General features: G+C 37.9%; 1 protein-coding gene across 5 annotated transcripts in view; it reads left to right on the top strand.

Annotated features, from left to right (window-relative positions):
• Dock3 (dedicator of cytokinesis 3) overlaps positions 1–25,160 on the top strand; it is a 307,606-nt gene that overhangs the window by 155,437 nt on the left and 127,009 nt on the right. For all 5 annotated transcript variants that reach the window (XM_040739530.1, XM_040739529.1, XM_040739528.1 and 2 more), the window contains exons 11-14: positions 4,532–4,592; positions 5,765–5,912; positions 22,944–23,032; positions 23,606–23,731. In XM_040739530.1, coding sequence (XP_040595464.1) covers positions 4,532–4,592; positions 5,765–5,912; positions 22,944–23,032; positions 23,606–23,731 — 424 coding nt within the window. The remainder of the gene's footprint in view (positions 1–4,531; positions 4,593–5,764; positions 5,913–22,943; positions 23,033–23,605; positions 23,732–25,160) is intronic.

The following is a 25,160-nucleotide window of genomic DNA, read 5'->3' as shown; positions in this document are numbered from 1 at the left end:
TTGAAAATAACATTTAAAATTCCATTTTTATTGAACTTTTTTTAGATTTATTTTATGTGTGTGAGGGTTTTGCACAATACATATATGCACCATGTGCAAGCCTGGTTCCTGTGAAGATCAGAAGAGGGCATTCTAAAACTGGAGTTCCATATGTTTGTAAGCCACCATGTGGGTACTGGGAACTGAACTCTTTGTTCTCTGCAAGAACAGAAAATTCTCTTTAACTACTGAGCCATCTCTCCAGCTCCTTAAATTCCATTTTAAATTAGAGAAATGTGCAAAATGGAGTCTATCATGTCCACTCAATATTAAAATCTAACTTTCATGTATAATTTCCTTGTGATGCCAGATATGCCAATTATGTCCAATAAATTTTTGTAACTTACTTCATTATTACTAATTTTTTTTTGGTTTTTCAAGACAGGGTTTCTCTGTGTAGCTTTGGATTCTATCCTGGCATTCGCTCTGTAGTATTTTTTAACGATTGATTGATTGATTGATTGATTGATTGATTGATTTGAGTGTTCTATCTGCATGTACACCAGAAGAGGGCACTAGATCTCACTCAACAGATGGTTGTGAGCCACCATGTGGGTACTGGGAATTGAACTGCGGTCTTCTGGAAGAGCAGCCAGTGCTCTTAACCACTGAGCCATCCCTCCAGTCCCATTGTTACTATTTTTTAAAGAACTTAGAAGTATATCATCAAGTAGACTCTGGGAGCCCATTCTACATGGAGGGATGCTCTCTCAGCTTGGACACATGGAGGAGGGCCTAGGCCCTGCCCAGGATGATATGACAGACTCTGAAAATCCCTCATAGAAGCCCTTACCCTCCCTAGGGAGCGGAAGGGGGATGGAGTGGGGCGGGGACTTGGGAGGATTGGGGGGGCCAGGGGGGAGGAGGGGAAGGACAGGGAACTATGTAAAAAGTTAAATTAAAAAAAAAGAAGTATATCATATGTAAAAAGTTAAATTAAAAAAAAAAGAAGTAGCCGGGGGTGGTGGCTCACGCCTTTAATCCCAGCACTCGGGAGGCAGAAGCAGGCGGATCTCTGTGAGTTCGAGGCCGGGCTGGACCAACAGCCTCCAAAACAATACAGAGAAACCCTGTCTCGTAAAAAAAAAAACCAAAAAAAGAAAAAAAAAAAGAAGTATATCATAACCATTTAGAGTCTAAAACTACAATTTCACCTTTCTGTATTACCTTTTAATGTCTCCCTGGTTGTTTGTTCAGAGTTATTCAGGAGAGCAGAGCTGGGACTAGAATAAGATAAGCTACTCACAGGGTTCCAAGTGTGAGCGCCTCTTTATATTTTTACCTTAGATTACTTGCTTGCTCCTCCCTAATTCTAATCCAATAAGAGGATATAAATCAAGAAACATGGTGACTCTGCTAACCCAAAATCATAGCCACTCTTTTTCTTATTAAGAGACAAACATGTGAAACCATGCAAAAGATGTAAGGTGGACAGGAAAGGGAGCTGAGGGGCTCTTTCCTAGAAGTGAAAGTAGGAAAACCTGTCTCATGAAAGACAAAGGACATGCCATCAGGCTTCACTAAATCACAGTAATGGCTGGAAGCAACCTGCAATTAGATAGCCTGATGGAAAATCTGAAACTGAATAGATGATAGGTAGGTAGGTAGGTAGGTAGGTAGGTAGCAGACAGATTATATGTGTGTGTATATATATATATATATACATATATATATGGATGGAAGTTTTACTATTCTCGGTGTAATGTTGTAAATAAAAAATAGCAAATGTGTTACTTTACAATGGATTCTAAATATAAATTTGCTGACAGTTTTTTTTTATAACTTTTCAGCTTGTTAGTTTCTGATTTGGGATTAGATTTGTTTACTTAAAAAAACTCTTTTCCCATTTTTTAAAATTTTTATTTAAATTAGAAACAAGCTTGCTTAACATGTCAATCCCAGCTCTCTGACCCTCCCCTCCTCCCCTGCACCCCCAGCCCCCTCAACCCCCTCAATCCCCACTCCATCCCCCCTCTGCTCCCCAGGGAGGGTGAGGCCCTCCATGGGGAATCTTCAAAGTCTGTCATATTATCCTGGGCAGGGCCTAGGCCCTCCCCCATGTGTCCAGGCTGAGACAGCATCCCTCCATGTGGAATGGGCTCCCAAAGTCCATTTGTATGCCAGGGATAAATACTGATCTACTATCCAAGGTCCCATAGATTTCCGAGGCCTCTTCACTGACACCAATGTTCAGGGGGTCTGGGTCAGTCCCATGTTGTCCTCTCAGTCATCAGTCTGGGATCCATGAGTCTGCCTTGTTCAGGTCAGCTGCCTCTGTGCGCTTCACCAGCCAGGTCTTGACTCTTTTGCTCATCACTCCTCCCTCTCTGCAACTGGTTTCCAGGAGTTCAGTTCAGTGTTTAGCTGTGGGTGTCTGCCTCTGCTTCCATCAGCCACTGGATGAAGGCTCTAGGATAGAATATAAGGTAGTCATTAATTTCATTATCAGTGGAGGGCATTTAAGTTAGTCTCTCTACTATTGGTTAATTTGCCAGATGGTATCATCCTTGTAGATCTCTGAAAATCTCCCTAGTGCCAGATCTCTTCTCAAACCTATACTGGCTCCTTGACTCAAGCTTCCTGCCCCGCCATGTCCTCCTGTCTTTAAAATTTCCCATAAAATTATTTTCAGGTCCAGTAAGATGGCTCGGTAGACAGATGTACTTGCTGTCAAGCCTGACCTGAGTTACATTCTAACTCACACATGGTGGAGAAAACTGACTTGTGCAAGTTGCCCTTTGACCTCCACATGCATACCATGGCACACATGCTCCCTTCCATAAATAAATGGAAAAAAAGAGATAAAATATTTTCTGTCTTATAACTTAGTACAAATAATAACAATAAATATCTAAATTTAGACCCAAATCTTTTATCAAGGTTTCACTAAGACCAAATTAATCTCATCTACAGGAAATATGGCCAGTGTGTAATAATGATTTGTGGACAGTGGGATGATTATAAAGTTAGTACAGAATAAAATTTTAGCATGTTAGTCATTAATGAGCTTTTAATATTTTGCTATGTTATATTGCACTGAACATTTACTTTTTGCATTACAAAATGTTTTTCATGATTTTCATTGTAAAAATTTTGTAGATTCTTGATTTATTAGATGATCTAATTGAGAGCTAGAAAAAATGCTATTAGTAAAACAACGTTTCAAAGGAACATGATATTCAAGTTTTCACTATATAAATATTTTAGCAGTTTTTATTTTAATGAAAAAATTTTGTGCAATGTACTTTCATTATATTTCCCCTCCCCAGATAGTCCCAAGATCCTTCCAAACTTCCTACTCACCCAACTCATGTTCTTTCTCTCTCAAGAAAAAGAAAATTAAAACAGAAAAACCCAATAAACAAAAATAAAACAAAATGAAGCAAAAATATCCCCTACATCCACACACAAACATGGAATCTGTTTTGTGTTAACCATCTACTCCTGGGTATGGGACCTGCCCTGGAGTATGGTTATATACCCAGTGATACTCGATTGAAGAAAACTGATTTTTTTTTCTTCCCTAGCAGATTTCAGTTGCAAATAGCTTCTTACTTAGAAGTGGGATATCATGTCCACTTCCCCTTCTGGGATTTTGTATGGTTTGAACCTGTGCAGGTTTTATAGGCGCTCTCACAGTCTCTGTGAGTTCATATGTACATCCGTTCTGTTGTGTTTGGAAGATAGTGTTTTCTTGGAGTCATCTACCATGCCTGCCTCTTTCTTTCATTAGCATAGATCCCTGAGCCTTGAGAGGAATGGCTTGATGAAGACATCCCATTTAGAACTGAGTCCTCCAAAATATTTCATTCTTTACACTGCCACATTGTGGTTCTGTGTCAGTTCCCATCTACTTCAAGAAGAAGCTTCTCTGATGAGGGTTAAACAAGACACTGATCTATGGGCATGGCAGTATGTCATTAGTAATTATTTTATTGCTGTGTTCTTTTTGGATAATAATGGTAATAAGTTTTCCCCTAGGACCCATGATTTATCTAGTCTCAGGTTCCTGGCCATTTGCGCAGTGTCTAGTGTGAATTCTATCTCATAGAATGGGCCTTAAATCCAATGAGACAGTAGTTGATTACTCCTAACATTTGTGCCACTATTGTACCAGTATATCTTGCAGGTAGGTTGTTGTTTCAGGTCATAGGATTTGTACCTGGTTAATACTGGTGATTACTTTTTCCACCAGTAGTGTGCAGAATACCTTCCAGAATCATGAACACTAGTCAGTGGGGATTAAACTTCTGGTTGAAGACCAGCTCAATTTTTCATTGTTCAATGACATAAGTAGTTGTTTTCAATAATAGGGACTCTCCTCTGTAAAAATATTGTATGCATTAAATGCTGTGTTCTATAATCTCCCTTCTCCCACCTGTAATACATTTTTAAAGCAAGCTACTATGAAGTTCAAATGAAATTTGAATGAAATGAAATTTGTCTTCATTTTCAGTGCGTTATTTGCCTATATTTCTTTTTGTTTCCTTAGGATTTGAGCAGCAAAGACATGAAGAGAGATTTATACATAGTTGCCCATGTGATCCGAATAGGTATTGTCTACCTTAACTGTTTTTATGATTAACATTAGTCAAACATAGGAAAAACACAACTCTAAACTTGTCTTTCCTGCTATTTCAGGTCTCAGGGTTAGAGTCTAACTTTTTGTTTGTTTGCTTGCTTGCTTTGCCTGTCATCTCAGCTGCTGCAGTAGCTGGATTTGATGCAAATGAATACATGTTCTCCTCATTTCAAATCTTCTGTTCCTGCTTTGCTTTTGAACCTAAGCTTTGTATTTTAAGTGGTCTGATTTTTTATATTCTTCCTGTCACATTGCCTGCTTCTTCCAGAGTTCTTATAGAGTTATTAGAATGCCACTTGAACAAGTGGTACATGCCCTTTACTATAGTTTGCTATAGTTCAAAATTATGCATTTGTGCCATTTCTAACAAAATTAGAGTTAATGTCACCACTACAGAAGATGAGTAGCTTCTTATTTCTACTCAAACTGAGATGAAAGAAAGTGACTATTCACTAATGTTCCATTGTTGGATTATCCATACATATTTTAGATTTGGGTGCTATAACTAACCATGTTTTCCTTCATAGTTTAAATTCTTGAATATGGTGTAAAATTTTGTTAAAAATGTTTAATCCTTTGGCAATATTTTGCCTTATTCATAAAGCATTTGTTGAAATCACAGCTTTTGCAAGTGCTTGTATCACTGTTGGCACAGCCTAGTTAACCTGGAGGAATAAGCAGTCATCCATAACTAAGATTTCTCACTCCCACAGTGGTTCATCAGCACCTTTGGCATTAGAACTTAGTTGGAGGAAGAACACAGTGTCCTTCTTTACCTGTGAATATATGGTTTATGAGCACAGCTAAAAATATTGAACTTTTATTGTTATAATGGCCTTGAAGTTTAAATCTTATCAGCATGCTGATTTTTAAAGAAATTCATTATCATTCTTATTTTCATTGTTTAATAAATGTACTGTTGGGGTTAATTGACCAAATGTGACAGAAAAAAGGCCTTTGACCACAGGCTAATTTGGTGGTGTTCTACACAGATATCCTTAGAAGACTCACTTTAGCTCTTTTTTTTCTTCTTAGAAGATCTTTTAGGTACCTGTAGCTCTGTTGTCACAGGTGATAATTAGAAGGTTCTAGAGAGAAGCTTTGGAATTCTCTGTCTAATGAGTGTTTTCTGCTATACCCAAGGCCGGATGCTCCTGAATGACTCCAAAAAAGGTCCTGCTCACCTACACTACAGGCGACCTTATGGCTGTGCGGTTCTAAGTATTTTGGATGTTCTGCAGTCACTTACAGAATTAAAAGAAGAAAAGGATTTTGTTCTTAAAGTTTACACGTGAGTACTAATACGTATCAGGATTAATGATGATTTGTAGCATGCCCTCAGAGCAGCAGTTCTCAAGCCTTGTGAGCATAGACTAGCCATAATGCAGCATAGGGAAGTTAGTGGGAATTTGATCTAAGTTTTTAAAGGCTCAGGTATTTTCATTTTTAATACATTTCCCAGGTACTAAAACATCTGAATTTGGAACCTTCTATCCTAAAGTGAAAGTCTGATAGTATACATTTCTTGTTCATGCTATAATAGTAATTTCCTCTGTAGAATAAACCAGCTTTATTACATATTTTCAGAAAAGCTAACAATATAAATTTTCATGTATCTTAGATACAAAATTCTGTATTTAGTGCTTGTCCAACAGTTACTGGTGCTGAGCTATCCAAGAATGCAGTTTACCTAAAAGAATTATGAGTCAGGTTACAGTGTATTTGAAGAAAAGCCAAACATTTTGAGGATCTAAGATCTTATTCTTCTCTTCTGCTACCACAGATCTCTTATGCCACATCTGACATGGCATAGAACTATTTTTAGTATTCTTCAACCAGGGGATCTGCCTTATAGATGCATTCCATCTCCTCATGACCCTTGGTCAACAGTAGGATAGAGAAAAGGAACTAATAAAAGAAACATAAGACATGGGTGTATAGTCTGTCTTTGTTTATGGGGAACCCAGAAATAAATAGTAGTATTTAAAATGATTAGTGGTGAATTTAGAGAGTTTTTGATTTTTTAACAATAAGGGCATTTTTGAGACAGTCAGTAGTCCAGCTGGTCTAGAGCTCACTGTGTACCCCTCTCTGGTGTCTAGTTCTAAAGCTCACTGTGCACCCCATGCTGGTGTCTAGCTCTGGAGCTCACTGTGTATCCTACACTGGTGTCTAGTTCTAGAACTCACTGTGTATCCCACACGGGTGTCTAGCTCTTGAGCTCACTGTGTATCCCATGCTGTTGTCTAGCTCTTGATGATCCTCCTATAAGCTGCACACTGGGATTGCAGTCATAAGTGACCATGCCCTGCAGGCTGCATGCTGGGATTGCAGTCATGAGTGACCACCCAGCTTTCAAGAGTTTTTAAAACAAGTGTATCCCTGATAATTGTTAATATTTATCTTATGTGTATAAATGTTTTGCCTACATGTATGTAAGTATACTATAGTATGCCTGGTGTTTGCAGAGGTCAGAAGATGGCTTTGAATCCCCTGGAATTGGAGTTATGGATGGTTATAAGCCACCATGTGGATGTTGAGAATCCTCTACAAGAATAGCTAGTGCTCTTAACTTAGGGTACTATTTCTGATAATTTTTTTAAAAGAAACTACTCCTCTGTTAACTTTAACATAGTATCATCTTCCCAAATTAACTCAAATACTGTCAGTGATTTTATTAATGTAGTTTTACTATAACATTGTATGTACATTTTCCGGCATACATTTCCTGGATCAGATATGGAATTAACTTAATTTATAATTATACCTAATTCAGAACTTTCTATAATCAAATACATTTGATGAATTTTAAAATAAAAGTCCAAACATATTTATTACATATTTTTCTTCAGTTCTGTTCAGTTGAGTTGTAGAATTATGGAGCAAAGATCTTTCATGGAAGTACTCATTTACAAAGAAGAGATTGTCTTGCTTCCTCCTTAGTGTATGAGTCTGAGTTTCTAAAAATACTGAGTTTCTTCTTTAATGAGTGATAGAGCCTGCTTCTTCATATGCTTTCCCTTTGAAAGGAGTAAACAGAAATCCAAGATCATTGTTCTCATCATCTTACTCCATTATATTCCTTCCAATGGCAAGGGGCTGAAGGATAGTACAAAAGATGGTGTATCTGTATTTAGCAGCTAATCCTTGCTTTAGTGCAAAATCTCATTGCAGATAATGAATTTCTTGCATGCTTCTCTTTGAAATCTTGCTAGGAGGCTTATTTGCCTAATTGTCTCTAAAACAACAGCTTTTAGTACCATACCAGTGTGCCACTTTGCAAGAAGTGGGATTCATGCATAGTATTTTCTTAGCTCCTTCCTACAGGCTCTGTCAGTTCTAAAAAGCCAAAGAAAGTTAGTGTTTCTCTCATATATGGATTTTAGACATAGATCTGGGGAGTGCCAGCCTACAATCCTATGGCCAGAGAGTCTGGGAAACAGAAACTTTATTTAGTGGCTGATCGAAGAAGAAGCAGACTCCCTTGGTTAAGTACTGAGCTGAACTCAAGAAAGCCAGTAACAGAGAGGGAGGACTGATGATCAAAGGGATTAAGACTGGGCTGGTCTAACCCCCAGAAACAGCTGACCAGACAAAGGTTAACTCTTGAATCCCAGGCATTAGCCTGGGAAGCCAGCATGGGACTGATCAAGACCCCCTGAATCTGGGTGTCAGTGAAGAGGCCTAGGGATTCTATTGAGCCTTGGGCAGCAGATCAGTACCCATCCCAAGTATACACACGGACTTTGGACTCCCATAGAACAATGTGAGGTGCACTCTCACCCTGAACTCTTGGGAAAGGGTCTAGGCCCTGCCCTATATGAAATGACACACTATGGACACCCCCATGGAGGGCCTCACCCTCCCTGGGGGAATGAGGGGATAACGGGGGGGGGGGTTGGGGGGAGGGCACGGGAAGAGGGGAGGGAATGGGAGAGGGACCTGGAACTGACTTGTGAAGCAACCTTGATTCTTATCTAAATTTAAACTGGAAAATAAAATTAAAAAAAATAAAATAAAAAATATGAAAATTATGATGATAAAAAAAAGAAAGTTAGTGTTTATAGAAAGGAATGGTTGTTTTTAGAACAACTGTAGAAAGGAGTAACAAAGTTTAAATATAGGATGACTTTTTGAAGAGGTTACAAGACTCTGAAACAGATTCCCAAATGTAGGTTTGTGAAGTTGATTTTTCATGCAGTTTGGAATCCTTCCAGGATTAGTAACTTAAATCCTTATCATCTCATTGAACCCAGCTGTCAGAAGCCCTATTTTTCAGTACCTTTCAGGTTGATGTGTTTGTTGGTTCAATTAAATGGTAAACCTAACAGTGCTTTAGGGTTTGCTAGGATAGAATTTTTTAAGTATGAAAATCTGTTCTACAGACTTAATCATTAATTGACAAAATTACCTCTATAGTTGATGACATTCTCATTATTTTTTGTATTATTCAGAGTCAACTTTTACTAGAAAAGATTTAAACTCTTACCTGTGTCTGCCAAGGCCACTACTATGCATTATTATATTTTAAATACCATAAATGTGTATGGCACGACACTACATCTTTTTAAGGAAATGATAACAAGAAACTGAGACATGAAAACTAGGTTGTTTGTTGAATCAAATGCCTTAAATCTATGAATAGATAACCATCATATGAATTTCAGGATGACACAGATATCATGTTTCTTGTTGCCTAGAGGGATAAAGGGTCACAAGTAGGACCAAGCGTGTTGTCAGGCTTTAGAAAAACTAAAGAAGAGGAGTATCATGGACTAAAGCCAGCATTTGGAAGGGACGGGTATCCATAAGTAATGAATGTGAACAAATACAAGAAGATTCTGATTACATGATGATCACTGTCCAATTTCAAAAGTTTGCGTAAACATTTATAAAGGGACAGCTTTAACACAATAAATATTATGTTAAATTCTTAGTTCAGGTTATATTTTATATATTACTTGTTATATAAATATTATAAATTATGTAATGTCTCATACTCTGTCAAATTGAGAAGTATTGCTTATTCTCCATTCTCATATATCATGAGAAAAAGTCCACGAATTTATCATATGTAGCCATGTCGTCATGATTTTGTTATCAGTAGAGCCACTTTGGTGTCAACTGACAAGATCTCCCAAGGAACATAATTTTTGCTGCTATCGGTCTGCTTTTTGATGCATTCTGTGATTCCTTAATGATGCTCTCTCACCAGAAATTCATTGTGAAACATTGTTACTTCTTTGTTAATTGACTGTATTTGGTGTTGTGGTTGTTTTGAGTCCATGCATTTGAACTCACAATATAGCTACTACCTTTTGTGCTTTTAAAGTGATTTTAGAATTAGTATGGAATTTGAATGAGACTAGATGAGAATGAGTGAGAGTTTTAAATACACACACACACACACAATACATGCAAGTGAGATTTCTGAGTCATGTGATAGCACCAATTTAAATTTTTGAATGAACCTCCATACTGTTTTCTGTAATAGCTATATCAGTTGACATTTCCACCAAGAATGTAAAAAGGTTCTCTTTTCAGTACACCATCATCATGTGTTATATCTCATGTTTTATAGATTTTGTAGCTTCTATAAACTGATACTTTGTGGTGGTGGTGGTGGTGGCAACTTTCATATATTTTCCCATTTCTGTGTGTGTTTTTGCATATATGTCCATTTGGGCCCTAGCCAATTTTTTAATGTTTATAAAATATTTTATGTGAGTGCATAGTTTGTCTTCACATATATATATATATATATATATATATATATATGTGCACCACATATGTGCCTGGTGCCTCTGAAGGTCAAAAAGGGCGTGGGATCCAGTTGATTGTAAGTCACCTATGCTGATGCTAAGAATCAGACTCAGGTCCTCTGGAAAAGCAACAAGCACTCTTAACTGATGAGACATTTCCCTATTACTAATTTTTTAATTAGCATGCAAAATAATGAGCTTCATATAGCATCCTCATACATACACATTATTTTATTTTCTCATCTTCATATTCTTCCCTCATTATTCTCCCTTTATCTCCCTTCCCTTCTCCATAGAATCCTTTTAGTTCATTTGTGTGTGTGTGTGTTCAACATGAGAGAAAAATGTGCCTATAGTCATGAAACTACTCTTTTAAATTTATTTTTATTTATTTTTATTTTTTAATTTAAATTTAAATTAGAAACAAGGTTGCTTCACATGTCAATTCCAGGTCCCTCTCCCTATCCCTCCCCTCCTCCCGCACCCTCTCACCAACCCCCCCCAATATCCCCTCATTTCCCCAGGGAGGGTGAGGCCCTCCATGGGGGTGCCCATAGTCTGTCATTTCATCCAGGGCAGGGCCTAGACCCTCCCCCAAGAGTTCAGGGTGAGAGTGCATCTCTCATTGTTGGATGGGCACCCAAAGTCCATTTGTATACCCGGGATAAATACTGATCTACTGCCCAAGGCTCAACAGATTACCTAGGCCTCCTCACTGACACCCCCATTCAGGGCAAGGAATAGGAGACAAAGGCAGGAGACAGAGGGCTAGAGAGAAGGGTAAGGGAACAAGGGAGAGGGGGAAGGGATATTTGCCCCAGAGGGACAAGGGACTGCCTCTGAGAGGAGACAGACTTGGTCCCTAGATAAATGGCAGTTTATAAAGTCAGGATGAGGTGTTTAGTTTTTGGTTGGACAGGTTAATTAGGTTATCCCAAAGTGGGACTGGCTTTTGATTGCTGGACTTCAATATTTTGATAGTTGGACCTGATAGTCAGCCTCAGAGAGAGGAAGTGGCCAAGTAAGGAAATAAACTTGGTGGCTAGCTTTAGGAATATAATCTAATGGATTTTAGCAAGGAAGAGGGAATGGGGAAGGGAAAGGCCTGCCAGAGCCATGCTCGCCATGCTCCAGCCTACTAGCCACTCTTCATACACTATGGCTAAGTGACTCAGCAAGTTAACCTTGTTTCTTGAAAGAGCAAGAGAATAACAGTGCTCATATTTTTATTATAAAATTAATATTTTATCCCCCAAGAATTAAAACTAGAACTACCATTTTTCCAGAAGTCTAGCTATTACATATATATCAAAAAGAAATGAAATCACCATATCAGGAGACATCTGAACTCTTAGGTTTTTCAGCGTTATTCACAGTAACCAAACAAATGGAAACATCCTAAATGTCTTCCAGTAAGGATTGGTTGAAAAAAATGTTGTACATATAAGCAGTGGATTACTTTTCAGCTATCTTCTATGACAATAATGAGGGAGCTAGAGATCATTGTAGTAAATAAAATAAGTTAGGCATAGAAATGCATGATAATATGATGTCACTCACATACGGACTCTTAAAATGAATCTTGTAGAAATAAGAACGATGGATCCTGGAAGCTGAGGAGTTGGGAAGATGGAGGAATGGGAATATTTTAACTAATAGGTAATGTTACAGTTGGATAAGAACTAGAAGTTCTAGTGTACTATTGTATAATAGTAAGACAATCATGTACATTTCAAATAACTTGAAAGAAGAATTTTGAGTTTTCACTATAAAGAAATGCTAGGGTTAGACAGATAGCTCAGTTGCTAAAGTACTTTCCTTGTAAATGTGAAGATCTGAGTTCTACCCCCAGTATCCCTACAAAATTTTGACTTGATGCCGTGTTATTGTAATCCCAGCACTGGAGAGTTACAGACAGGAAGATCCTTGGTACTCACCTGCTAGTCAGCTTAACCTTTTGCCAAACAACAACAAACAAGATGAGTAGCACCTGGAGAATAACATCCATGATTGAATTATGTCCTCCTCACACATATGTACACATGCCTACATAGATGTGTGTAAACATTCATATATACACATGAAAATGCATATACAAACACACACACACAAGCTGAATGGGGCTAAGAATATAGTTCTGTGGCAGAGCACTTGCCTGGCTCTACCACATATGTGAGGTCCTAGGTGTGATTCCAGTACTACCACCACCCCCAAAAATTAAATTTGTATAGGTAGACATTTAACCCTATTTGATGCACATTGTATACATGTTTGGAAATATTACATAGTACTCCATAATAATTTTTATGTTTTCATGTATCTTACATATTTTATGTAAAGACAATAGTCTTAGTTAGTTTCTATTTTTGTGAAGAGACACCATGACCAGAGCAACTCTTATAAAAGAAAACTTTTAATTGAAGTGGCTCACTTATAGTTATGAAGTTTAGTCCATTGTTGTCATGGCAGAAAGCAAGGCAGCATGCTGGCAGATGTGGCGCTGGAGGTAGAGCCCTTACATCTTGATCCAAAGGCAATAGGAAGTGAATTGAGACTGGGCAGTATCTTGAGCATACATGAGACCTCAAAGCCTGCCTCCATAGTGACATATTTCCTCCAGCAAGACCATACCTAGTCCAATAAAGCCACACTCCTAATTGTACCACTACTTTTGGGAGCCATTTTCTTTCAAACCACCACAACAATTTTAAAAAATAAAATTTTGCTTAACCTATAATGATTCTTAAATAACAGTAACAAAAATGCTAATGGTAATAACCATATCATAAGCTTTATAAAATACGCTATTTTCAAGGTATCATTCTTTATAATCAACATTTTGTTCTTATTGGTGTTGAATTATCATGTTTCTTACCCAATAATAACAACACATGTGCAGATTATATTAAAAGACTGTGTTAATATTTTAGTTAAAAACTTGGATACAGGGCTGAAGAGATGGCTCAGTGGTTAAGAGCGCTGGATGCTCTTTGGTTAAGAGCACTGGATACTCTTCCAAGGGCCCTGGGTTCAGTTCCCACACACATGGCAGCTCACAACTGTCTGTAACTCCAGTTCCACGAAGTCCAACATCCTCATACAGGCAAACCAATATGTATGAAATAAAAATAAATAAATAAACAACTTAGATACTTATAAAGGTAACCCATAATAAAAACAAATATAGAATATGTAATCATTCATCACAGAGAAAGAAAGAACACAGACTATACAGTTTAGGAGCTGCACTAAAAGACAAGATAGAAGAAATCTCAACCTGTATCAGTTGTACTAACAAGTGTAAATGAGGTGAAAAAATCCTATAAGATAATTCTACAGAAAACAGCTTGGTATTGGCACAAAAATAGACAGGTAGACCAATGGAATCGAATTGAACACCCTGATATTAACCCATACATGTATGAACATCTGATTTTCGACAAAGAAGCTAAAAATATACAATGGAAAAAAGAAAGCTTCAACAAATGGTGCTGGCATAACTGGATGCTGGCATGTAGAAGAATGCGGATAGATCCATGTCTATTGCCATGGACAAAACTTAAGTCCAAATGTATCAAAGACCTCAACATAAATCCAGCCACACTGAACCTGATAGAAGAAAAAATGGGAGGCACCCTTGAATGAATTGGTACAGGAGACCACTTCTTGAACGTAACTCCAGTAGCACAGACACTAAGATCAACAATTAATAAGTGGGACCTGCTGAAGTTGAGAAGCTTCTGTAAGGCAAAGGACACAGTCAGCAAAACAAAACGACAACCCACGGATTGGGAAAAGATATTCACTAACCCCACATCTGACAGAGGGCTGATCTCCAAAATTTACAAAGAACTCAAGACGCAAGTCTTCAAAACACCAAAGGATTCAATCAAAAAGAGAGGTACAGAACTAAATAGAGAATTGTCAATAGAGGAGTCTAAAATGGCTGAGAGACCTAGCCATCCAGGAAATGCAAATCAAAACAATTCTGAGATACCATCTCACTCCTGTCAGGATGGCTAAAATCAAAAACTCCAATGACAGTTTCTGCTGGAGATGATGTGAAGAAAGGGGAACACTCCTACACCGCTGGTGGGAGTGCTGACTTGTACAGACACTTTGGAAATCAGTATGGAGATTCCTCAAGAAAATGGGAATCAGTCTACCACAAGATCCAGCAATTCCATTCTTAGGCATATACCCAAAAGATGCACATTCATACAACAAAGACATCTGTTCCACTATGTTCATAAGCAGCATTATTTGTAATAGCCAGAACCTGGAAGCAACCTAGATGCCCCTCAACTGACGAGTGAAAAATGTGGTACATTTACACAATGGAGTACTATTCAATGGAATAGTAACAATGGAATCTTGAAATTTGCAGGCAAATGGATGGCACTAGAGGAAACCAACCTGAGTGAGGTAACCCAAACACAAAAAGAGAAACATGGTATGTACTCACTCATATATGGATTTTAGACATGAATCAGGGGAGTGCCAGCATACAGTCCCACTGCCAGAGAGTCTAGGAAACAGAACACTTCATCCAGGGACTGATGAAAGCAGAGGCAGACACCCACAGACAAACACTGAACTGAACTCCTAGAATCTAGTATCAGAAAGAGAGAACAGTTGGGCAAATGAGTTAAGACTGGGCTGGTTTAACCCACAGAAACAGTTGACCTAAACAAGGGGGAGCTCTTGGACCCCAGATTGATGGCTGTGTGGAAAGCATGGGACTGACCCAGACCCCCTGAATGTGGGTGTCAGTGAGGAGGCCTAGGTAATCTATGGGACCTTGGGTAGTATTGATCCCTGGTGTACAAATAGCGGCCCATGCCACAATATGGGCGGCTTTCTCAGCCAGGACTCTTGTGGGAGGGCCTAGGCCCTACCCTAGATGAAATGACAGTCACTGGAGATCCACCATGGAGGGCCTCACCCTCCCTGGGGATCGGAGTGGAGATTGGGTGGGGGACTGGGGGACCTGGTAGGGAGGGTGGCGGAGGAGGGGAGGGAGAGGGAGCTGGGATTGACATGTGAAACAAGATTGTTTCTAACCTAAATAGAAAATAATAATAATTTAAACAGATAATTCTACAGTCAAAAACAACTTCTATATATTAACAAAAATTCAGGAAGATAATAAAATTATCCAAAACCTACAAATTAAAAAAAATAGGATAGGAGGCTAGATAGATGGCTCAGGAGTTAAGAGCATTTGCTGCTCTTGGGGTCTGTTCCCAGCACTCACATGATAGCTCACAACCATCTCTGATTCCAGTTCCAGGAGATCTGATGCTGTCTTTTGACCTCCGTGTGCACTACACACATATAGTGCATGCACATACATGCAGGCAATACACTTATACACATAAAAATAAAATAAATACACTAAATGTAATAATAAAAATAAGCCTTGTATATAGTCAGATACCAATAGAGTAGGAAAATTTTACATACTGGTGATAAAATATAAGGCATGTTGTACAAAATGAATGTTAATATATTAGGGATTGATGCAGAAACAACACATACCCTCTCTAGGAGTTGTTTTCCTTTCTCATCCTCTAAGAGCACATTGAGAAGTGAGGTGCCTCTCAAAGTTGGCACAAAGACAGAACATGTCAGTGCTCCTCTTTAACTCTGGGATCCCTAACAGGACCAACCACTTTTGCTTGGTCTCTGAGAAATAAAACTATTTGCTGCCTTCTAAATTCAGAGTTCACATGTCATTCTGGGGGAATTTTCCCAACTGCCTGTGTATTTCAGTTACAGGAGCACTGATCAAATTCAGCCTTAGCATTTCTACCCTGCTATCTGGGGGAAAGGCAGAGGCAGTGTACTGGGTAGCACCTCTGCCTCCACTTCTCCACTGTTACAGAAAACATCTTTCTTTTCTCTACAGGGATGCCTACATTAATTATAGGCGTGGGTTACTGATAGAAGTAGTTGTAGTGAGTCTATATTTCATATGGTACATAGTGGGATGCATCATGAAGATCTCATTTCATTGACCTGTATGCACATAATATTTACCTAGAGTGAATTTACTAGAAACAGAAAGACGACTAAAATGATGCAGAGAAGATTTTGTATCTCTGAACAAATAAGAAGACAAAAATTAATCTGTATGGAGATAATCTGATATTTAATATGGGTAAGTTTGATATAACAGATATTAGTAGCATCATCAGACACATACTGTGGCCTTTGTACACCCTCTTTTATGGAAAGAAAAGGAACAGATGAAAGAACTGAGGGTTTCTATATAAAATAAACGTGAATAATATGTAAAATAGTTTAACATTTTCATAAATAAAAAGGAATGTAGCTTAGTTGGTAGAGTGCTTGTCTTTAATGGATAAGGGCCAAGTTTAATTCCCAGCTCCACAAAATATGGAGGGGATAATTTTCCATGTGTCTTCTGTCAGCCACTCTTAAGGACCTTGTTTAGAAATGCATAATGTCCACTGAATTGAATGTCCATAGAAATGAATATCAAATAGATTTAAAAGCATGAGAAAGTAGTTAAAGAAAATAAGTAGACTGGGGGCGTAGTTTAACAATAGTTTCACCTAATATGCACATTCCTTACAGAACCAAAAATAAAAAGTAAAACCAAAAAATTCAGCATGAAGGTTATCTCTGAATCTATTAATAGCCAATAATTCAGAACTAAAAGGTAGGGGCTCTGAGCCCCTCTCCCCATTTGACCGAGTATTGAAAGGGTTGGACTTGTGTGAGCCCAGTGCAGCAACTATAGGTGTGACTTAAGGATAGCAGTGGTTATGATGAGTCTAGAAAATGGCATTTCACAGCCATTCACCCTATTTTCAAGCTCTTACATACTTATTACTCCCACTTTTCTACCTTGATGATTATAATGTATTTGACTTTCAAACAAAAGTGAGAAATGGAGCTTCCTCTAAATGGTGCAGTGAGTTATTTTGATCTTTATAGGCCTGGATGTTGATCCATAATGAAAACTGTTATGTTTCTCCTGTTAACAGATACTCTCTATATGTTTTATAGAATCAGTTATTTGATTGACCCAATCAGACAGTTCAAAAATAAATGTCTATAGATGGAACCAGAATTGTTCCAGCTCCATGAATTATGCTTTATTTGTATTTGCTTCTGATGTGCCTTTGATGAGAATGTGTCTAGTAAGCAGCCTGTTGCTGTTTCTTCCCAGCATGGACTTTTTGTACTAATTCCAGTTCATGAACCGATAAATGCATGCACTGAACCTCTGACACCTGCCAGACTTAAGCCTAGTTGTCTCCTATAGTCTTTGTACTCTTACGCCCAGCCTTTCTCCATGTTCTTGTATATCCTTTTTATAGTAGAAGTACAAGAGTTTATGATTCATTTCTACCGTGTGTGTGTGCGCGTGCGTGTGCGTGTGTGTGTGTGTGTTTGCTTGTTATTCCTCTTATTTATGCTTCTGCTCATCTCCTGTACTATAATGATACAATACAACTTAAGGATGGGAATAGCAGTAATTGTTCATGTGTAGTTTTCTCTTGTGATAGATGTGCTTTCAAAAGAAGAATTTAAGCTGGTTTCTACAAACTATTGTATGCTTTTAATGCTGAGATTACCTATTCATTTAAAAATAGGTTACCAGTATTATTTCATAGACCAGGTTATTGATGCTGTTTTATCCTTTATGATCTTGACTTAATTATTTAAGTTCTCTGAACCTCCATTTATGACTTTTCAAATAGAACTAATGTTTGTCTTCTTCTTACAATTATGTATATCTCCATATTTCAGGATATTCATGTTACTTAAGAAGCTCACAGAATTGAGGATTTTATAATTTTAATTTTCTAAAACAATGATTAGGCTAAGCTGACTAGCTGGTGAGCCCTCTTTCTTTGTCTTCCCAGCACTAAGATTACAAGTGTAAGTATTCACACCACTCCTGGCTTTTTTTTTGTTTTTGTTTTTTTGTTTTTTTTTTTTGTTTTACGAGACAGGGTTTCTCTGTATTGTTTTGGAGGCTGTCGGTCCAGCCAGGCCTCGAACTCACAGAGATCTGCCTGCCTCTGCCTCTGAAGTGCTGGGATTAAAGGCGTGAGTCACCACTGCCCAGCTCACTCCTGGCTTTTTATGTTGATTCAGGGGATTGAATTTGGGACCTCAGACAGTTGACATTTCATTGGCTGAACTATCTTCCCAGCATAGCTTTGATATTTTGATTGCCTACTATTTGCCTGGCTCTGATAGATGTTTGAAAATATTGTAACTTGATCTAAGTAATCATGGTAGGTCTATATTATTATTTCTACTTCTATAGACAATGTTAATTGGTTTCCTGAGTCATACAGCAGAAGTTCATAGAACTAGGATTTGAACTTAACTCTTCTTACTCCAGCCTGTCAGGACATTTTCCTGTTTCACATTTCAAGTATCCCCATGTGTTATTTGGGCAGGAGTCTGTATTTAGAAGTTCAGTGAAACAGCTGTGTGACTTTGAGCCTGCTGTATGCCTCTATGGGCCTCAATTCTGTCCCTGTAAGATGGAGATCATGGTACCTGTTTCAAAAAACTAATGAGTACATCTTCTAAAATAATACCCATAAAGTAATCATCACAGGTGACATTTGACTGTTTTCTACATTCAGGCACTCTGCTCAACATTAGACATGTTATTAACCTATTTAATCTTCACTTATATTGGTGATCCTCTAAAGTTACCATTTCCTTGTCTAATTCAAAGGGCACACTCAGCTAATGGTAGTTTTTCATAAATTTTAGCGTAACAGGCAACGTTTGGTCTGATTGTGCATTTCTGGAAGCCTCTGTAGCTGGAACCACCCACATTTCTCATGAAGCATGACATTAAATATGAGAAGAGGGAGAGATTCATACATAAACAACAGCAGAAACAGCACAGTTTTTCCTTATGAGATTTTCAAACACATTTTTAGTTAAGACATAGAAATGTGTTTGTGGTCTAAACAATTCCCATCTGGACAATAGAGGACAGATATGTCTCATTATGTAAAATCAATTAGATTGGTCAATTTGTATATGATTAGTCAGGTCATTTTTATAGGAATGTGTGATTTTCTTTGTTTGATTTTTATTTATCCTTCTAACTTCTTTCTCCATTTGTACTAAAGGTAGTCATCATTAACTAATGATCAATGTTGATGTTGTAGGTTATTGCTTATTTTCTAACATAAGACCTTCAACTAAATAAATAAAATTAACTAGACCCCACAGATAAATACATAATTTTTTAGTCAGTGTTAAAAGCAATTAAGTCAAACCTTGACCAAAATTTAATAGTTGGCAGTTAAAAGGTGGAAGACAAAATAAGAATACTGACATTGGGCAGACAATTACCTTCAAGCCTAATATGAGAGTAGGACTCTACAAGTCTATTCTGCTCTCTCCCTAGTCTGCCTTTGTGGCCAGCCAGACCTATGCTTGGACTCATGTTCTATCTTATTCTCCTTATCTGACAAAAATGTGCATGGTAACACCTACCGTATTGTTTTATTAATTTTAGAAATTAACACAGCAGCTACTCACCTATCATAGGCACTCTTTTTAAAATGCAAGTATTGAGATCTTAATAGCCTTCCAAAATATTTAAGTTTTTTTGGGCAGCCTAACCAGGGAAATATGAGTGAAAATTTATCAGAAACACAGAAATCAAGAGGATAATAATACAGTAGTGAAGAAATAAATGAAATATGCTGCAGTGAGTGAGAAGAGTGTTATGACCTCTGTTGAACCTGAATATATGCCCTGGTGCTCCTGAATGCTTGGAGAACTCATGTGGAAAGCAAAGGTTTTCCATCCCTCTAATCTCTGAACATGCAGTGGCTAAAGGGCTACCCAGTTGTCTATTGTTGTCCCTGTAATGAATAAAATGGGCTGTCATGGCAATACGTGGATGATGAACTCCTTCATGCATCTTATAAGTAAAGACAAACTTTCGACATCAGTAATCATATTCTACATATTAATTTGATTAGGTATCACATAATCATGTTTCATTATAATCATGAATCATTTGATTATTTAATAAATGCTCACATTTAAATTTTTCCTACAAAATATGCTAGTGATTAGATAAAATATGCTGATGAAGCTACATCCATCTAAATAAAATGATTTGAGTAGCTTCTCTTTATCCTTAGCCTGTACTTAATGGCACTCATACCCTCATCCTCAAATACATAGTAGGCATATTTATTACCAGTCACTTGCCTTGTAATACATCCCCATGCAGTTAGTCTTTGCTCCTAAGCCACAGCAATGAAATATGTCTCCAGATATTATTAATGTTCCTTAGGGCAAGATCAGTCCCCATGGAGAGTTATTGTTACTAATTTATAGAAATGGGTTTTACTTATTTATTTTTAATCTGGTCATTTCTGTTTCACTTTTCTCTAGACCCGTGTCTTTGATACTTAATCACAGTGTGTTAGTCTGTTCCTGAGTTCTTTGTTCTTTCTTTCTGCCTAATTTGTTGCTCTCTCATTTTCAATGTCTTTTTTCTTCTGCCTAGTATTTACTCCTTATGTCTGTTTTCATATTTCTGAGGCTTAAAATGCTCAATATATTATTGGTGTTTATTCCCTTCCTTTTTATTTTAAAATCATTTTCTTTTTCAAAACTCATTGAACTAGATGTGTTGGTATATCCCTATAACCCCTCAAGAATATAAGGAGAGAAGATCTTGAGCTGTGTGTCAGCCTAGGATACATTCTAAGAACCTCTCAGAAAACCAAACTCAGAACAGCGAAAGAAGTATAGGCTAGCCAGGCAGTAGTGGTGCACGCCTCTAATCCTAGCACTTGGGAGGCAGAGGCAGGTGGATCTCTGTAAGTTCGAGACCAGCCTGATCTACAAGAACTAGTTCCAGGGCAGCCTCCAAAGCTGTAGAGAAAATCTGTCTCTAAAAACCAAAAACAAAAAGAAGAAGAAGAAGTATAGGGTAGAATGATCCATGTAGTTATGGAAATAAGGTTGGAGACATCAATATGAACTTGTGTATCTTAATACAGAGGCAGATAGTCACATATAGACATATTTATAAATATCTCTGTATACACAGCTTGGTATACAGGTATATTTTCTTGTTCTGTCAGCTGAAGGGACCCAGAAGCAACAATATCCCAATAAGATTGATCACATATGGAGCACAAATCTTATTTTTGAATACCATCCTTCATTTAAAGGAATCAGGGATCTGTGGAAGAATAGATGAACCAAGGACTAGAATGGGAAATATACAAAATGATCCTGAAGCATTTCAGGAAGCAATGACCTCTAGACCATCTGATAACAAAGTGCCATCAGAATGGAGCACTGACAGCAACTGGTGGAAACAGATGCAGAGACCCAGTCAAGCATTAGGCCAAGCTTGGAGAGTCCTGCTGAACAGAGGAAGGAAGGATTATAGGAGCCAATGGGGTCAAGGGCACCACAAAAATCCCATAGACTCAACTCACCAGGGCTCATAGAAGCTCACAGAGATTACATGGAACTGATCTAGGCCCTCAGCATATATGTGACAGTTGTGTGGTTTGGTCTTCTTGTGGGACCCCTAACAGTGGGAACAAGTGCTGTCTGACTCCTTTACTGACTTTTGTGACTCTACTCCTTATAATGGGTTGCCTCACCCAGGCTTAATTCCAGGGGAGGTGCTTAGTTTGCCTGTAACTTTGATGTTTTGCTGCTATCCATAGATGTACTCTTTTCTGAAAAGAAGCAGAGGAGGATTGGAATTGGGGAGGGACTGGGAGAAGGGGAAGGAAATCTAGAGTCGGATGTAACATTAATTAATTAACTGAACAGACAAACCATTTATGACAGAAGAGAAGATGAAGTGCTAATCAGGCAAGTTTGAAAATGTTCATTTACTGAATGCCTATGTAAATTGTCACCCCAGCTGCTACATACACCTCATTAAAGACGCATGCGGTTAAAACAAAAAAAAAAATCTAATGTCATGGCAGTTTCTACACAGTAGTATTTGTTGAGAGAAACCTCTGTGTGTGTGTGTGTGTGTGTGTGTGTGTGTGTGTGTAGAGTTAGAAAAGAAAGAACTCATTCTACTTCAGAGTCGAAGATACTTTCCCACTCAAAAAAAAAAAAAAAAAGAATGTATACCTGGTAAAATAGCTTAGTAGCAGAAAATGTGTTTAGTATCGTGAGGCCTGGGGTTCCATCCTTAGCACCCCCCCAAAAGTTATAGGCACGTATGCATGTGTGTGTATATGTGTTGATGTGTGTGCATACTAGCAAGGATTAATTTTAAAGTTTCAAAATTATATGTGTGTGTAATGTGCACATTGTTATATGCGTACATGAAAGGGTTTATTTTAATATCTATTCTTTCTCCAAATGTTAATCTTCTATATTTAACAGTAGTAAAAAAAAACCTTATCTAATTGTAAAGCATATACTCATTTCTATAGGAGAGTGAGAAGTCCTTTTCTCTTCAAACTTATTGCTACACATTGAGCCACCAAACTAGATGTTTTAAATTCTGGTGAGTCATAAAACCTGTCCTTCTGTTACAGATGTAACAATGAGAGTGAATGGACCCAGATTCATGAGAACATCATCCGAAAGTCAAGTACCAAGTACTCTGCCCCCAGTGCCAGCCATGGTGATGTATTTCTTTGGCTAGAAAATTTTGTGTTGCATTTGTATATGCTAATCATGTAACACTTCAGTGATTGGTGTTGATTGACTATTGTGTAAAGTTTAATTTCCTATTCATATTTGTTTCCTTACTAGGAGTTTTCTAGTAGTAGTTCTTTATATAGTCATTTAAGACCTTTCTAGTATCTACTGACTAACATACGTTTTGATCTTTTTAATAATGAACTCTACACACTTTGCTAAGTAACTTGACCTCCAGTCCAGTGAGCAAAATGTTTTAGGATTTGTTACATTATAAGGTCTGTTTTCTTGAACAAAAAGACAAGTGTTAGTATGAGTTCTCTTTATACTCCTATTGAATGTCAGCATCTTGAAGAAAGACTGACACTAATGATTGTTTTTCTAAGAAAACTATCAGGGCAATGGTGTAGGTTAGTGATAAAGTGTTTGCCCAACATGTAGCCCTAGGTTCTATTCCTAGCCCTGTGGCAGGAGAAATGGAAGAGAGACCAAACTTGGTATCTTTCCTAGTATGTATATGTTCTGAATTTTTTTTAAAAATGTTTTGTTTTTGTAGGTCTTATTATTTCCCTACAGCTTTTTCGTGGTGACATGGAACAGATCCGGAGAGAAAATCCCATGATATTTAATAGAGGATTAGCAATTACACGAAAATTGGGATTTCCTGATGTCATCATGCCAGGTAAGAACTGCTTGGGGATGGGGAGGGAGATGGATTAGCAGAATGGAGTTTAGTGCTCCTTGCTTGAGCAGGTGGTAAGCTATTCAGGTGAGCCATACAGCCATTAAAGTCTCTACCTCCCAAGACAGGTGTCTGACTATAGTTTTTAGCAGTAGCCCTTTGGGTCTTGTAAGCATTTGTTCTTTGCCAGAAGTCCCCTGTGCCATGTTCCCCAGTGAAACATGACAGTTCAGCAGATGGGCTTTGTGGAGTTCTGGTGATAAGAAAAGCAATGTGAAATTTCTTCATAGAGATATGTTTTGTAAACTTCTCTTCCATCATATTCCCTAATTGAGGATTTCTTCACGAGAATTTCCTGCTTAAGGGGAAGAATTTATCAAAATATGTGCCTATTTTCTCAGCAGTTGTCTCAATGGAGATCCAAGACAGAAAGTAGGGATGGATACATTGCCTCTCAAGTAAGGTTTTGCGAGGCAAGTACTAGGCTCATGTTTTCTATTAGGTGGACTGGAGTAGAGCTGGAAAAGTAGATCCAAATGGGCTGTTAGAGCTGGAAGAATTGTTAGAAGTGAAAGGTCTAGCTAGATATTGATGGCAGGTAGTTTGATAATGAAGGTGTGAAGGATAGGGAGTTCAGAACAAGCAAACACCTGGTCGTCTGGGTAGATTCTAGGAGAGGTGGACCCACCCTCTCAGTTGAGTTTTAATTCCCTATACAAAGCTTGAGAAGAGCCAGGCCAGGATGGACTAAATTGTGACTACTTTATATATCATCTATTAGTTCTTCTTGGTTCTTCACTAAATTGTCTTGTTGGAAACATTTCCCAGTACACACCCAAAGAGCTTAAAGAAGACCCACACAGTGAATCCCAGCAGCCTTCCAGCTACTCTGTTTGCCCAGATTTATTTTCTGTCACCTATATTCCCTCCCCGTAGACACTGTGTATGCAGAGTGAGCTGCTGTGCACTGCTTTTATTTCCTACTCATGAACACAAGAGGCTCTTTGGATGACAAATTTAGGCCAACTAGATCAATTATGTTTATTGCTAAGTGCTAAGAGACTTCATGCTTATGAAGGGCCTACATCTGGCTATTGTACAGGTGAGTGTTCCATTAGAAGTTGCTCCTGTACTTTCATGATCCCATTCTTCAGCCGTGTCTGGACCCTGTAATCAGGGAAAGAAAAGCTCAAATAACAGTCTCAGCTTTGCAGCAATAAGGCTTTGAAAAGAGAACAGAAGCTGAGATTGATCTAATAACCTTTTCAAAATTAGATGTCTAGGTGCTAACTGTGGTGGAATAATGTGTCCTTTAAGTCCTTTCTTCCTTTTCTTAAGTTTTTAATAGAATATTTGGACATTAACTTCTAATAGCTCATGGAATTAAAACTAAAAGAATCTAGAAAGAAATAAACTTTAGTCAAAAGTG

Source organism: Mesocricetus auratus, unplaced genomic scaffold, assembly GCF_017639785.1.
Source record: "Mesocricetus auratus isolate SY011 unplaced genomic scaffold, BCM_Maur_2.0 Super-Scaffold_100691, whole genome shotgun sequence".
In the NCBI taxonomy this organism is placed as follows: domain Eukaryota; kingdom Metazoa; phylum Chordata; class Mammalia; order Rodentia; family Cricetidae; genus Mesocricetus; species Mesocricetus auratus.
This window is presented reverse-complemented; position numbering and strand designations above follow the sequence as displayed.